The sequence below is a fragment of the Simochromis diagramma genome, unplaced genomic scaffold (genome assembly GCF_900408965.1).
Source record: "Simochromis diagramma unplaced genomic scaffold, fSimDia1.1 OVJJ01000107.1, whole genome shotgun sequence".
Lineage (NCBI taxonomy): Eukaryota > Metazoa > Chordata > Actinopteri > Cichliformes > Cichlidae > Simochromis > Simochromis diagramma.
This window is the reverse complement of record NW_024387209.1, coordinates 9,493,038-9,508,152: the sequence shown is the minus strand read 5'-3', so window position 1 is coordinate 9,508,152 and position 15,115 is coordinate 9,493,038. Positions and strand designations below refer to the sequence as shown.

General features: G+C 44.2%; 1 protein-coding gene across 1 annotated transcript; it reads left to right on the top strand.

The window, feature by feature from the left end:
- Positions 1 to 14,402, top strand: LOC120746158 (XK-related protein 6). Its single transcript, XM_040051468.1, has 4 exons — positions 1 to 2,054; positions 5,198 to 5,394; positions 5,970 to 6,387; positions 7,530 to 14,402. The coding sequence occupies exons 1-4, from the start codon at positions 1,465 to 1,467 to the stop codon at positions 8,032 to 8,034; spliced, it is 1,710 nt and encodes a 569-aa protein (XP_039907402.1). The 5' UTR covers positions 1 to 1,464; the 3' UTR covers positions 8,035 to 14,402.
- Positions 14,403 to 15,115: the final 713 nt, after the last annotated feature.

Below are 15,115 nucleotides of genomic sequence, written 5' to 3'. Positions count from 1 at the left end.
TCAACTCTTCCCTTCTCCCTTTTAAAAAAAATTCTCTCCTCCCATTTTCCCTTCTCCTGACCTTCATCGTCTATATCTACTTCCCCATCCTAACTTCTTTCCATTTAAATCTCCTAAATGTGCTCATTTTTAATGTCATTTCGTTGTTTTGTTCCACTCCGTTTCACCATACATTTTCTGGCCTTTTCCCCCTCTTCTACCTCTGACACAACCTCTTCATCCCGTCAACAACAATTCCTTAATCTTCCACACTCATCCTCTCTCTCTTGCATTCATCCCGTCAGCCTTTTCATCCTCTCAAACTGCTTCAGCTAAAACCTTCTTTTCTATCTTTGTCTCTCTCTCTCTCTCTCTGCACACCTCCTTTCATCCATGCTCTCATTTCTACCCCCCTCCGTCTCCGCGCATACATATACAGTGTCCATCCATTTCCTCGTGTTCCTAAATCCTTCCCTCTCTGGCACCATGTTTGCCTAGCAGGGATCTCTCAAACGCACATATGTTAGGGCTGATTAGGCTGGCACAGCCACTGGGCGCTCGGCCCACTGGAGGAGATGATGGAGAGATTCGTGGAGAGTGTGAGGGAGTCATGGAGAGCTGTGTGTGTTGGGGGGGGGGGGGGGTATTGATTGATTGAGCGTCAGTTGCTGGGAATTTTTTCTTTCCAATGAAAAACTACTTGGAAAAACAGTTCATATGTTCCCATACAGTGCACGACCATAGTCCGTGTGCGCGCGCTCGCTCGAGCGTGTGTGCGGATGTGGATCGGGGGGTTTGAAGTTGTTATCCGGTAGAGGGCGGAGTGAAAGTGTAAGAGAACGTGAGGAGAGGGGAAGCAGGAGCTGCAGAGGGCTGGAGCTGCGGAAAGGAACGGAGCGGACATGGGTGGCAGCGGACGCCGGGCACCTGCAGCCTGAGTGCGGGGGGCAGGAGGAGCAGGAGGGCCTCCAGTTGACTGAACAGGAAGGTTTACATTAGCAGAGCCGCAGTTAAAGAGAATAGCCTGCTGTCCGTTTAGCGCCTACACACACACACACACACACACACACACACACACACACACACACACATACACACACAGTCACTCACTCACACATCTTAAGAACAGCGGGAGATGCATTACGTCATAGCCTCTCATTGCCCTAGATGACCGCGCGCGCAGGACGGGGAGGATGCGGGGCTGCCGGACTAGAACGGTAACAGATTCCGCTGCTGCTGCTGACCGCGAGCCCCCGGCGGGTGTGTGTCGGCCGGTAGAGAAAGAAGAGGAGCCGCCGTCGCGCGGCCGCCGGCTCTGATGGCTCCTCGCGCCCAGGGCGGGAAAGAGTCACAGCAGTCGCCGCGGAGCGAGAGGGTAGGGGACAGCAGGTATCTGGGAAGTGACGTGGTGTCCGCGCCCCACAAGAAAGCAAAACGGTGCGTTTGTCGTGCATCTCGCAGGAGGGCAGGAGCGGGAAGGCGAACATGGCCGCGCAGTCCGACGGCGGCAAAGCCGGGGTCGGGTGCGGCGGCGGCGGGGGTTTCGCCCAGCTCTATGATGTTGACGCCGAGGAGCCTCTGGACTCCGCGGCGATCCACATCTGTCAGTGCTGCCGCTCTTCCGCTTGCTACTGGGGCTGCCGCTCAGCTTGCCTCGGCTCTCTGCTCGGCGGGAGTCCGCCTGCCGGAGGGGTCGGCATCCGGGAGACTCACTGCCCGCCCCGGGAGCAGCTGTGGCTGGACTGCCTCTGGATCATCCTTGCCCTCCTTGTCTTCTTCTGGGACGTCGGCACGGACCTGTGCCTGGCGATGGACTACTACCAGAGGCAGGACTACCTCTGGTTCGGCCTCACTCTTTTCTTCGTACTGGTGCCCTCGGTACTGGTCCAGATTCTGAGTTTCCGATGGTTCGTGCAGGATTACACCGGCGGGGGGCTCGGGGAGGTCGAGGGGCTGACCAAGCGGGGCACGGTGGTTCTGGGGTGCCTGTATCCTGGAAGGGACCGCCTGCAGCTGGCCACTATCTGGCTGTGGCAGGCCACCATACACATCCTCCAGCTGGGACAAGTGTGGAGGTAAGAGGGGGAGGGGGGCAACACAAACACACCTGATCCTTCTCTCTCTCTCTCTAACAGGCTCACAAAAACTTAATGCTCCTAATGAGCAGAGCAGGGTGTCCACTTGATGTGGCTACTAGAAAAGACAGCTCGCTTCACAGTGACAGGCAGGAGAGAAAAGCGAGAGGAAGACATGGAAAGGCTCTCTGCGACTCCCTCTGTGCTTCAGTTGCTGTTTGGGAATGACAGGAAGATATTAAGAGAGACAGTCAGGAGAACAGAGAGCCTGATTTCACACACAAACTCTGCTCTGTTGAAACTTTTCATTTCTGACTCATCCTATGAAAAGCTAATTCAGCAACTCGCTGACCACCCTGCAGTAAGAAAGAGTAGAATTCAGAGCCAGAACAGAACCTGAGTAAAGCATCTGCAGTTGCAGAGTAGCTACAGTTAAGCCTTCACACAGTGTAAAGAAACAAAGTGAGCCACATCCTTCAGAGTGTGTGTTTTAAGGGCTGACCGAAGCGCTCTCCATGGTGCTGAACAGATTCCCAGCATTTCCAGCTTTTGGTCAAGGCTCTTCCCTTCTGAAATGTCAGCATGCCTTTGCGTGTATTTGTGTGTGCGCTGACACATGTCAGCACGTGTGTGTGAACAGTGGAAAAACGGTGTCAAGGCTCTTCCCATGAGTGTCAGCATGCATGGAGAGTACAAAGAGGAAAAGCATCTGCGCTTCTGGCAGCACATCTCTTACTCTCTCTCTCTCTCTCCCTCTCTCTATTTATCTCTCTCTCTCACACACACACAGACACACACATATATTCCCACAGTTGGACAATGTTAGGTGTTAATTGTGCTAAAAGTACTGTTGGGGGAAAAACTGAAATACACACACTTCTTTTCATTGTGGGCTTCTTGCCTCATATAAGCATGCAGCTTGGTCTACACACACAAACACACACACTGTAGTTATAGAAGTAACATGAGTGCGCTGTTTTGTTTTGTTTTTCTTTTCCAGCCTCCCAGTCTATGTAAGGACAACGTTTGCTCTCTTCCCTCCCTCCTCTCTCTTCTCTCTGAGAAGACTTCTTAATGGTGTCCACTTGCCCCTGGGTGAGCAGCAGGGAGAGTAGAGTAGTGTGTGTGTGTGTGTGTGTTTACGTCCTACTATGCTGATGTGCTACACAACTTCTATGCTTTGGTTGTAGGGTTAAATCAACCCCTCTCACACCCATACACACTTCCCAGTATTTGTCCCCCCTTGGCCCGCAGAATGGACTCTCCCACCTGGAGGAAGGGCCGGATGGGAAGGAGCATAGAGAGAGGGTGGGGGAGAAGAGGGCGAGAAAGGGTGGTTATAGCTGGGGAAATTGCACGGCCTGATTGAAATTGAGAGATGGAGAGGCCGTGGAGAGGGAGAGATGGGGGGTGAGGACATGCACAAGTGGAGTGAAAAAGAAGGGGGAGGGGAGAGGAAGGAGAAGTGAGAGTGGTGGGGGCAGGGTGGGCTGGATGGAAGATCAGCTGTACTTGGTTTGAGACCACCTCCTTCCATGTCAGGGCATTAAGGAGCTCGCCTGCTACACTCAACACTAACCGTGACCACTGCAGACCAGAGCTCCTGTTTACAGAAGCCAAACAAATGATACTGATTATTTATCCTTCACTGCTCTTGAGTCAAGGACACACATCCTTCTGGCCTTATTTTAAAACCAAAACATCTCGAAATGGTTCGTTTGGGAGGGCCGGCGTGCTGTAAATCGATGCACATGTGGGCGTTTTCTTCCAGGGACGCTGCATTATTTATGGGGCGTGAATTAACCTCCAGCTCTAATAGGCGTACTGTACATAATGTAGAAGTGCACGTCTGCATGGAGGACACCCATGCATGCACTGCAGCCATGCATGGGGAAGCTGAAGGATTTTATTTTTACAGCACGTTTACATTTGTGTGCATACTCCTCACACACACACACACACACACACACACACACACACACACACACACACACACACGCTCAGTGTGGCAGTGAGGCAGTTTAATTGAGATCACTGCCTACATCCCGCCCACATGTGCTGTAGTTTCCCACATCCAGCACATATAGATCAGCATCTCTTCAAGGCTGTTTATAAAAAGGTTAAATTCAGTGTAATGAAGTAATGAAGGCTAGAAATATTTACAGCCACCAATCAGGTGAAACAGGAATAAGTCAGAGTCTTGGTTTTGATTTAGTTGCCCGATTAGGCGAAAGAACGCAAGGGAAGATGTGACCTATTAGGCTCATTTCCAGCTCCTTATTCTTATTCCTGGACTCTGGTAGAGTTCAAAATAATCCATATCTGTCTGATACGGGACCTTGATGAAGTCCACGAGTTTGACTGCCGTCTGAGACCAGCTCTTTTGGCTCCCTTTAAACCAGCTTTTTCTAATTGGCCGGCCCTCCAGCTGGCGGGAAGCTGCTTGTGTGCCTTAGATAACCATATTAGGGAGATCTGCTATCATTGACAGCATACAGATTTTTTATTTATATTTTTTGCATCTAAAGGAGGTGTGTTAAAAATAAGTCCTGAGGGCCAGAAGTGGCCCAGCACAGGCTCCAACCCGACCCAGTGGACATCTTTGGAGGAGTCTGAAGGAGGGCGTAAATTTTGAATTTATCTATATTTTAATAAAGTTGACATCTTGTTCGCCATCCATACTACATCAAAGTAATGAAGTAATAGATTTTTTCATGATCTACTATAGAAATGTAAGTTTTTTTCAGTTTGTCCTCAGTAAAATATAATTAATTAATTAAAAAAGATATTTTCTGTGATTTAACAAAAACATTCTGCTTCAAACGTACAGGACAATCCAGAACTTTTACTGTAATTTTTACACATTTATTTCTTACATTTTAAGCCCAAAGAGTAATTTCTTTATCATGTAGAAAAACTAACATGTACTGTTGAATTTACACTTCTTCTTTATTACATTGTGATATCGCAGAGATTTAATGTGCAGATAAACTGCTTTACACTTTGATCTTAAGTGAGTCTGGCACACTTAAGATCAAAGCAGGCCGTACATGGCCCACGGCATGAAATGAGTTTGACTTCCCTGATTGAAAGTGTGTAGAAAAGCCTGACATACGCGTGTTTGCCCCTCTGAACCCCTACAGGTACATCAGGACGCTGTACCTAGGCGTCATGTCGCGTCGGCAGAAGGAGCACCAGCGGCGCTGGTACTGGGCCATGATGTTCGAGTACGCCGACGTCAACATGTTGCGTTTGCTGGAAACGTTTCTGGAGTCGGCGCCTCAGTTGGTCCTGCAGCTCTGCATCATGATCCAGGAGAACCGAGCCGAGACGCTACAGTGTAGGTGGTTGGATGGATTTACAGACTGCGCTGTACCGGCGTAATAGCATGTTTTCGCGTAGCCGGCAAACAGCATGCAAATGAGCAGCTGCTCAAGTGCTAATTATCAATTTGCACCTATTGTGCTTGATTATGTGTAGCTGCAGATGGCTGCTGGATTTCGCAGGTTTTTACTGTTGTTCAGGTTGTCAAAGATAGAAAGCGATGTGCGAGTCAGACTCCATCATCCTCCTCTTCCGTGTTGCATGCATCATCTTGGGCGGCCACCCACTGGTGTTATTCATCGCGCTCACTCTGGAGTTTTGGGACACAGTTTACCTTAATGGAAAGATGTGACGAGTACACAAGGGGGCGGATACACACGGCAGCTGGGACATTAAAAATAACTTTGTATTTGAGACTCGTCATTACCAAATGTCTCGGTCGTGACACGCACTACCTCTTACTTATTGTATGCTCACACCATTACACAAAACAACCTTCCCCCCTCTCCCTCCCTAGTGAGTCATTATAATGTCGTGTTTATACAAAACAGGAGAAGCATGGAAATCATCCACCTCTGTGTCTCCCTGCAGGCATCTCCTCCCTAGCCTCCCTCCTGTCTCTCGCCTGGGTTCTGGCCTCCTACCACAAACTGCTCCGAGACTCTCGTGACGACCAGCGCAGCATGAGTTACCGCGGGGCGCTGCTGCACCTCTTCTGGCGCCTCTTCACCATCTTCTCCCGCGTCCTCTCGCTCGCCCTCTTTGCCTCCCTCTTCCACATCTACTTCGGCATCTTCGTGGTGCTCCACTGGTGCGCCATGGCCTTCTGGGTGGTGCACGGAGGCACTGATTTCTGCATGTCCAAGTGGGAGGAGGTGCTCTTCAACATGGTGGTCGGCATTGTCTACATCTTCTGCTGGTTCAACGTGAAAGAGGGTCGGACGCGATACAGGATGGTGGCGTACTACACCGTGGTGCTGGCCGAGAACAGCATCCTGACCGGGCTGTGGTGAGTTTAGCGCCGTTTGCATTCTTTGACATCCCTGATTCAACAAGCGTAAAATCGTAAAATATGTTTTTTCACATAAATATCACAGAATGTATGCAAGAACATCCAAAAACTATAAAAGGTAGGCGTACCTCTTACTTCACAAGGAGCTACCGTAAAGGCACGCAGTGTCCTGCAGCTTCTCAGTTTCGCACCTACAAGGTTCATCCAGCTTCACAAAGCTAAATGGCAATGATCTGTGTAATGATCTCTTTCTAATTCTCTTATAAATGTTTTTTTTCTCCTTCCTTTGTAATTTTGGAGTTTTTTATCTTTTCTATGCTGCCTGTGTTCTCTCGGGCTTTCCTTTCATTCTTTACTTCCTGTATTTAATCTGTATTGTATCCTGCTCAGACTTCAAATTTATTCTGAAATGAACAAGTAAACAGACACATTTAAAGTATACCATAAGTGCTTACCAAGGCTTAGCCTATTTACAACACTAGCAAGGTAAGCCTATATCACAATATTCATGTAATAAAAGGCTAGTAAATGCTTTCTTGATGAGTTTACTGCCATACTACTTGCAACATAACTGATGGCCACATGGCCCAGGGCCAGTAAGTAGTACACCGAAAAATTGTTTTGCCAGTTGATGACAGTGTTTCTGGCAGCCAGAGTCATCACAGTCATGGCTTTATTGAAATTCATCCATCTTTTCATGTGCTCTCATCCACCACCAGCATGCTTTACATGTTTGTGCAGTCGTTTTAATATGCTAAAGCAAAAAGCTGCGTGTATGCAAACAAACTGCTTGGTTAAATTTGACAGATTCCTTAAAGTTTGGTGCCCTCCTCCTCTCCCTCTAGCAGTGCCACCTGCAGCATGCAGGGGCTTGTCTAAAAGAAGGGTTACTGAGTGTACGACTCTACATTTATTTTAAAACGATGATTAGAAATTATTTTGCCGGTTTAGATTATTAATATTAAGTACAACTCCACTAATAAACCATGTTTTAAAATACACACTGGGCTACCCATCAGTAGATAAAACAATTATAATCAGCTTTGGGGGACCAGTGGGAAAGATGGTTTAATGCTATAAACACGTGTAGATGTACACCTATTAAGTTAACCCCTGTACTGTCACCTGTCATCCTGTAGGTATGCCTACAGAGATCCAGTGCTGACCGACTCCTATGCCGTCCTGGCACTGTGCAGTGTCTACCTGACATTCGCAGGGGGCGTCCTGGTCATGCTGCTGTACTACGGTTTCCTCCATCCTGCCACTGCCCACCTCCAGCCAAGTCCCGCCTCATCCTGCTGTGCCCAGCTGCTCTGGGGTCTCCCTCTCCCCCCGTCAGCCCCACCCACAGCCCCTCCCACACCAGCCCACATGGCCAAGTCACAGACGGAAGAGGATGTGGCCGAGACGTGTCTTCCCGTCTTCCAGGTGAGGTCTGCGCCCCCCACTTCCAAGCCCGAGGGCCCGCTTATAAAGATCGACATGCCCAGGAAGCGTTACCCAGCATGGGATGCCCACTATGTAGACAGGCGCCTGCGGAGGACTATAAACATCCTGCAGTACATAACGCCAGCCGCTGTGGGCATCCGCTATCGTGATGGACCCCTCCTGTATGAACTGTTGCAGTATGAGTCCTCACTCTGACAAACACACAAATCAGCACACACTCACACATATACAGACAAGTACACAAAAGCACATGTGCACCATAAAAAAACATGTATGTAAATGTGGATGTTCAGATTTAGAGAAGATTTAGAAACACGTTCATGCACAGAAAGTCACACTTGATATAAGCACATACACACACAGAAGCAATCTGTCACACTTATATGTGTGCGCACACACGCAATCACACTTACATTCCTTGCGGGCACCTGCGACCTGTGAGTCCCATGGCCATGACTCAACAAGCTGCTTTGGCGCGAGTCCGTCTCCTCCTCTCTTAAACCTTTTGTCACTCTATTTAACTTTAATCGTCCCTCACTTGGTCTCATTTCTTTAATTTCACATGTGCGCGCTCCGCTGCAAAGAAAAAAAAAAGTAAAAATATGAAAAATAAGCGTAGTTTTACGATGGAGTCCTTGACCACCGCAAGCCATTTATGTTGCACGCGTTCACAGGTTTAAGAAGAATAAAAGGATGTGACACAATGACGGTCACTTTTAATAAAATGAGTTGTAACATGTCGTTATTAGTCTGGTCAAAAGATAGTGTATATATTTTCTATGTACAGAGAGGATGTTTTTTAATCTGTTGTTATGTTGTTGTTGGACACATCAGTTTCTCGGCATCACTGACAAGGTTAACGGGGAGAGTGGCCGAGCATGATGGAAAAGATGGAGACAAAGTGGCAGTAATGGCATCCAATGCACACTCAAACAACAATTTTTACATTTGCAGCCTCAATTTTAAAGAATCTAAAATTTTAGCTACAGTTTCTCAAAAGGACAGTTTTAGTTTAGTAGATTTACTTGTTGTCTTGTCAAAGGCAACAAGTAAAATATTAGCACTAGAGAGTTGACTAGCTTAGCTTAGCTTAAAAAAACTGAAAACAGGTAAAAACAGCTAGCCTGGATTTCTTCTCCTAAAGTATCTAGTAGCTAGCATCTTGTCTTATTTAAATTATACAAAAAGATAAATGTAAAAAATAGTTTTTTGTGGGTTCAGAAAGTAGCCAAACCATCTACCATTAAGAATAATTGCACATTTACTTGCTCCTAAGACAGTAAAAGAGTAACTCTTTGAATTTTGGAGTTCATGTGCTTGTGATTCAACATATGGAAACAAATTCATACTATAAAAATTATAATTCTTATTGATCAGGGCTTTTAAAAGAAATGTGTTAGTTGATACCTGACCTATCAGGGTAATCAGGGGAGTAAGTTTTCCAGCTAATCTGGGTTACTTTGTGTAGCGCAATAGTAGATGCTATGTTATAAATTCATACTTATCTAAATAAAGAAAAGCATGTATATGAATTTGTAGCAAATGTTATTTCTATCAACAAAATAGTTACTTTTCTATGCTTGTTTCTGCCTACACGATGTCAACAACTCAGCAAGTCCTGCCACAAAATCTGACTCGAGATCTTTTAAAGCTAAAGGTTTCTACCTGTTTTTGGTTGTTATGCTAACCTAGGCAGTCTGCTTGCAGGAACTCATATTTAATGGAGAGATAAAGAACTAGTACAACTTTCCTCATGTAACTCAAAGGCCAATTGAGCATAGAACAAAACAAGTCCAACTATATCCTTAAGATAGACTTGAAAAAAGTATGTTGAGGGCAGTTAGCAACATGTTAGCTGTAATGTGGAAAAATGAAAAACAGTCGCTTCTTAAAGCATATTACAGAAGCACTAAAATAATTTCTTCCTGAACATTTGGAAAAGTAAAAATGTAAAAACAATTATGGTGATTTCAGTGTCTTTAACCGTTCTCAAAGTAAACCAAACTACAACACCTACACAGGACTAGCTAGCTTTCGTTAGATGTTAGCTAAAACGCGGTTTCAGATTTCATGAATATATAAGCCATGCATTAAAGCTCCCAACTATTTGAAAATTCAGAAACAAACGGAAGACTCTTAAAGAACTGACTTCCATGTTAGTGGAACAAGATTCATAAGAAATGTTTCTGCCTTAAATCTGTGCCATAGGTACATCATGATTGCAAACTCATTTGAAGCCCTACGCTATATTCATGCATGCACCTCCCTCAGTATGTAACTACATGTGGCGTCAGTGCAGCTCCCAACAACTGTTACAAAAGCCTGGCAATGTCTGCTTGCCTAGGCTATGTCATAGACTCTACATACATATACTACAAAATAGCATAAGTAAAGTCCTAGATGATGTTGGTCATAACCATATTGCTCATCTGGGAGGGAAATAAAGTGTGAAATTTGAATGCCATCTTAGGGGAAGTTCTCCATCATTTCCTTTTATGCTCCAAGCAGTTGTGGGAGGTCTTTTTATATCATAAAAATAAGGGTAGATTCAAGAGTAATTGTTTTTGATCGAGGTCTACTACATTTTTTTGTGTGTGATAGCTTAATCATGTTGGTCCCACACTAACAGGGTGCTGCCACTGAAGCTGACATAAAACAGTTTTGGACTTCAGTCATCACAACCCTCCCAGTGACTTGTCTTCTCCTGTTTCGTGTCCAATATCAACTCCTCCAAAGCCACCCACGGCTGAGCTGTGGTGTATGGCTCATTATTTATTTCTTTTGGTTTGTTTACCCCTGTAATCCAAGCTGTTACATTGGCAGGCGAAAACACATGAGCTGAGATATTAGTCATCAGCATGTCCTGTCATGTGCAACTCCTGAAATCTCACGCCATTGGGGGGGGGGGTGTTTCCTCTGATCCCGTTCCATGAGCCCAGTTTCTCCTGCTTTCTACAACCGCCTTTGCTATGAGGGCTGGGTATAGAGAGAGTTAAAATTGGGGTACGTCAACAAATTTTGTAATTTTGGTAAAAGTCAGTCTTTCTGAGGGCGACTTGCAAATATACGTAATTTATTAATTTATTAGTCCTCAAATTATAATTCTGTGATTGATTTCAACCAGTGACCCAGAAGTATGAGAATCTTTTGAATTATTGGTAAAACCTGCAATTTTAAGGTATCACATTAAAATTTGGTTGTAGAAAAGCTTGTCGGATATGACCAGTGCTCCCTTTCCATGGCCACTGACTCTGAAGATACCAAGGCATTCCCAAAACAGCCAAGAGACAATATCTTTAGTTTGTCCTGGGTCTACCCAAGGTCTTTCCTCAGTAGTCTCACCTAAGAAACTTCCAGGATGCATATTAGTCAGATGCCCGAAACACTTCACTTGGTGTCTTTATATGCTAAGAAGAAACATCTCTACTCTGAGTCCTTACCTTATCTCTAAGGATGAGTCCAGACAGTCTTTTGAGTCTTCTTTCTGGTAGTTGTATCCACCGTTTTATTCCTTCAGTCACTATTCACAGTTTGTGGCCAAATAGTTACGGATCACTACAAACATTGTACCAATCTCTGCCTCCCAATCCATTTTCCCCCATTCATGAGCAAGACCCCAAGACACTTTAACTCCTCTATTTGAGAAAACAGCCTGTCCCCATAGCAAAGTGGGCAATCCACCTTCTTCTGGCTCAGAACCATCGCTTCAGACTTACAGGTGCTAACTATCAACCCCGCTGCTTATTAGCTGTGAACCACTTAGTGTCTGGAAAGCAAAAAAGTCAGCATCGTACTCAAACAACCAAGACGCAATGCCAAGACCCAATATCCTCTGTCCTTGGCTGTTCCTACAAATTCTGTGTATGAAAGTTCAGAGAAAAATGACAAAGTTGGAGCAACAAAAAACCAAAACTTAGCGATAATGATAGTCCTGATCCTTACCTTAGGAAACATTGCCAGCTTTAACCCTAAGGCTTGTTTAAGGGTTAGGGTCACATCTACCATTTAGAGCTTTCACCTGTTTGGTGAAATGCAACCCTAACGGCAACCCTACCACCAAAGTGGTTCACCGATGAACTGGCGGATGTTAAGAACACCATTAATGACTGATAAAGTTAATCAGTAGATAAAACTGTAATAATTACCCCAGTGTGGAATTTTTTTTAAATTTAAATAAGGAGACTAAAAGCAGAAATACAGCGTCCCTTTAAGTGTGAACGATAGGTGGGCTCACATTATTTTTCTGTGGTGCTAGCCGACTAACAAAACAGACAAATCAGTCCATTTGCTGCGATCCGGCGAGTAGAAACATTAGTTGCGAACGCGTAACAGAAGCAGCAGCATCAGTGTTCATATGGTGCGACACTCTCGAGCTTCAGAGTCAACTGGCTGCTAATCCCACTTCATATGGTGCAAATACAAAACACACATGTACTTATGGTGCAATAAGGGCAGATTGTCTCTTTGAATTCTATGGTGCAACTTGAGTACTGCCTTCAGTTATCAGCCAAGGCTGTGCCAAAGGCTCCGTCCAAACGGACAACTGCTCTTCCTGTCCTGCAGAAGCTATGCAAGTCTCCAACATGGGGGAGATGTGCTTAGTGTACGTACACACACACACACACACAAACACACACGGTTTTCCTCTGAAGCAGGGAGAGACACACAATGAAAAGCAGTGTAATAACATGGGATGTATCCCTACCTCACCGCTTGAACACACACAAACACACTCACACACCAATGTCCAGTATTCCCTTACCCCTTTATAATTTGGGAACAATATTCATATGGTGCTATTGAGTAAAGCTAGATGGGTTTTTGTATAGTTGTGGTTACAGTGAAGAATTAGCCAAATATGTGTATCAAACATTCAGATCGATGAAACAGTCTAATTCCTTCATGTTGACAGCGTATGTAAAAACAGCAACACTTTCCGTCTCTGTGAAACACATCAAAGCAACAATGCCTTATCTGCTCAACTGAAGTGGAGGTGGTTTCTTTTTTTCTTTCTTTTTTTTTCTGTGTGTGTGTGTGTGGTTTTTTTTAAGATATGAGTCATAGGAGGGTGGTGCTACTTTTCTGGTACACTCTGATCTGGACATGCACTGTACATGAAGAATAGCGTCAACACGCAGAAATCAAAGGAAAACAGCGTCATGTGCCATTTAGAGAGCGCAGTCAGGCATCTCCTGCTCGTTTCACAGAAAAACAAATAATCTTGCATGAGCGATCTGGATTTGAGAGTAAATATAAATGGCCAAGAGTCACAGCTTATATGTTTCTGAACAAAGAGCAGCTGCCCCGCTTGTTTTTTTCCCACAGCATTAACCGCTGATTTTATTTTTTTTGATCTAATCCACAGCTCTTTGCACCCAGAGCTCCAGCCAATGAGAAATCAGGTTTATTATAGCCAAATCAGGTTAGAAGCAACCAAATAATACAATTCTCTCTCTTTATATGGAACTACTCATAAGGAGCGTTCAGACTCAGCAATAGCCTCATGATCAAAGTCCAGGTATCATACATCAGTCTCGGTTGTGTCACCCAGCAGTCAAAAATCATCCACACTGGGCCTATGACTGAGCCTGCACGCTCTGAGTGATAAGTTTCTTCCTTCATCGAGAAAACCAGAGCCTTATTCATGCCCACACTGTAAAAGAATTTAAATCCAGTCGGTGTTATGTCACTGTTGTATGGCTTCACATCCACAGCTATGCAAGGTTACGAGCAAGAAGGTTCTGGCCTTAGATAACCTTTACAGAAATACCACATCACTGTTCTCACGCGTTGCTTGTTTTTATATATATGTTTTAGGCTTTTTTTTCTCTTAGGAGGAAGGAATAAACCATAAAGACTTGATGTGCAGAATTGCAAATATGTGATGTACCATTTGTTTACAGATTTTAAGCTTTTTGCATTTTTCTTAAATAATTTGGTGATTATTTTTATGGACTTTACATTGTTCTCTATCAGGATTGACTTCTGATGGTTTAAAATTGGTCGGGAGGGGAAAACTGTACCTTGGGAATAACTGGGATGAATGCCACCTCCCGACTGAGGAATGTGTATCTTGCTGTGAAAATGAAATGAAAACCAAGGAGTTGTTTTTCCTTTGGATAAAATACATAAATGTTCCACTATCAGGGTCTACAAAGCATATGAGGCCTGTGGTAAGGCTGTGTGTGTGTGTGTGTGTCTGAGCACAAGCTACCATACCGTGTCATGAATGCTTCATATATTCTTTTGCGTGCTTGGTCTAGAGCTGTGAAAGTATGGTTTTATTGAGGCCAGATGTTAAGTTGTTTCTGATCTCAGACCAGTTTTTACCAGATCTGAGTCCGATGACAATTCAAATCCTTTCCTTGAGGTACCGATGAGGTTTGGTAGTTTTGGCACAGAAAATGAACAAAAAGGATTTCAGTGGTTTGACTCAGGTTTGGATACTATAAGCACAGGGCAGGGTCAAACTAAACCTTAACTTGGAAGTACCTGTTAGACATACCATGAGCTTTTATTTTGTTAGGGTCATGCTTTTCTACCATGTTCTTCAGCTTGGGGGGAAAAAAAGTAGCTCTAGCGACTTTGATGTGCAAAAGTAACTTTTATTTTCTTGTGGGTGGCATTTTGATTGTAAATACCTTTTTCTGGTAATCCTTCTCAGTTGGATCTATGTTCCATGGGTTTGCTTAGATGGCTCTTTGAAATGTACCGATAGTAAATGTTCTTTCTAAATATCCAGAATGTAAAACGAGAGAAGAAAAATTCAGCCTGACTGGAAGCTGTGTTTTCATAGGAATCTGTGCCATTGTGTTGTCTTGAGTGTAAGCACACTGATATTAGCTCTGTGGGTGGGATGAAGTTTTTGGAGGTGATTTGCCAGACAACTGTGCTCCTTTTTTTTACTTTAAAATAAAATAATTATTAAGCAATAATTTATTTCAAAAGAAACCTTCACAAGAAATGTTTATCATAATATATAACAAAATAATTTGTTATACATTATGATTTTCATCACAGAAAATTCAGAGAGAAGACCTTCATGTTTATGGGGAAAAATTAACAAGACAAAATAATGGTAAATGTAAAAATAGAAAAAGTTAACATAACATTCTGACAACTATTTTTTTTTTTTAAACCTTAATCTTGATTTTTGAGTTCAATCTTGCACATTTATCACTTCATCAATTCAGGTTATCTTTGCTTACATATTACTACAAAAATGTCAAATTAAAAAATCCATTGGGTAATTATTTTTGCTTCAGTTTAAAGTTTA

What these genes read in the sequence shown, in the direction of transcription:
- LOC120746158 (XM_040051468.1), top strand. Translation starts at nt 1,465, where the DNA reads ATGGCCGCGCAGTCCGACGGCGGCAAAGCCGGGGTCGGGTGCGGCGGC. An exon ending in CAGCTGGGACAAGTGTGGAG is followed by an intron (nt 2,055 to 5,197) that starts GTAAGAGGGGGA and finishes GAACCCCTACAG; the next exon opens with GTACATCAGGACGCTGTACC. An exon ending in AGCATCCTGACCGGGCTGTG is followed by an intron (nt 6,388 to 7,529) that starts GTGAGTTTAGCG and finishes GTCATCCTGTAG; the next exon opens with GTATGCCTACAGAGATCCAG.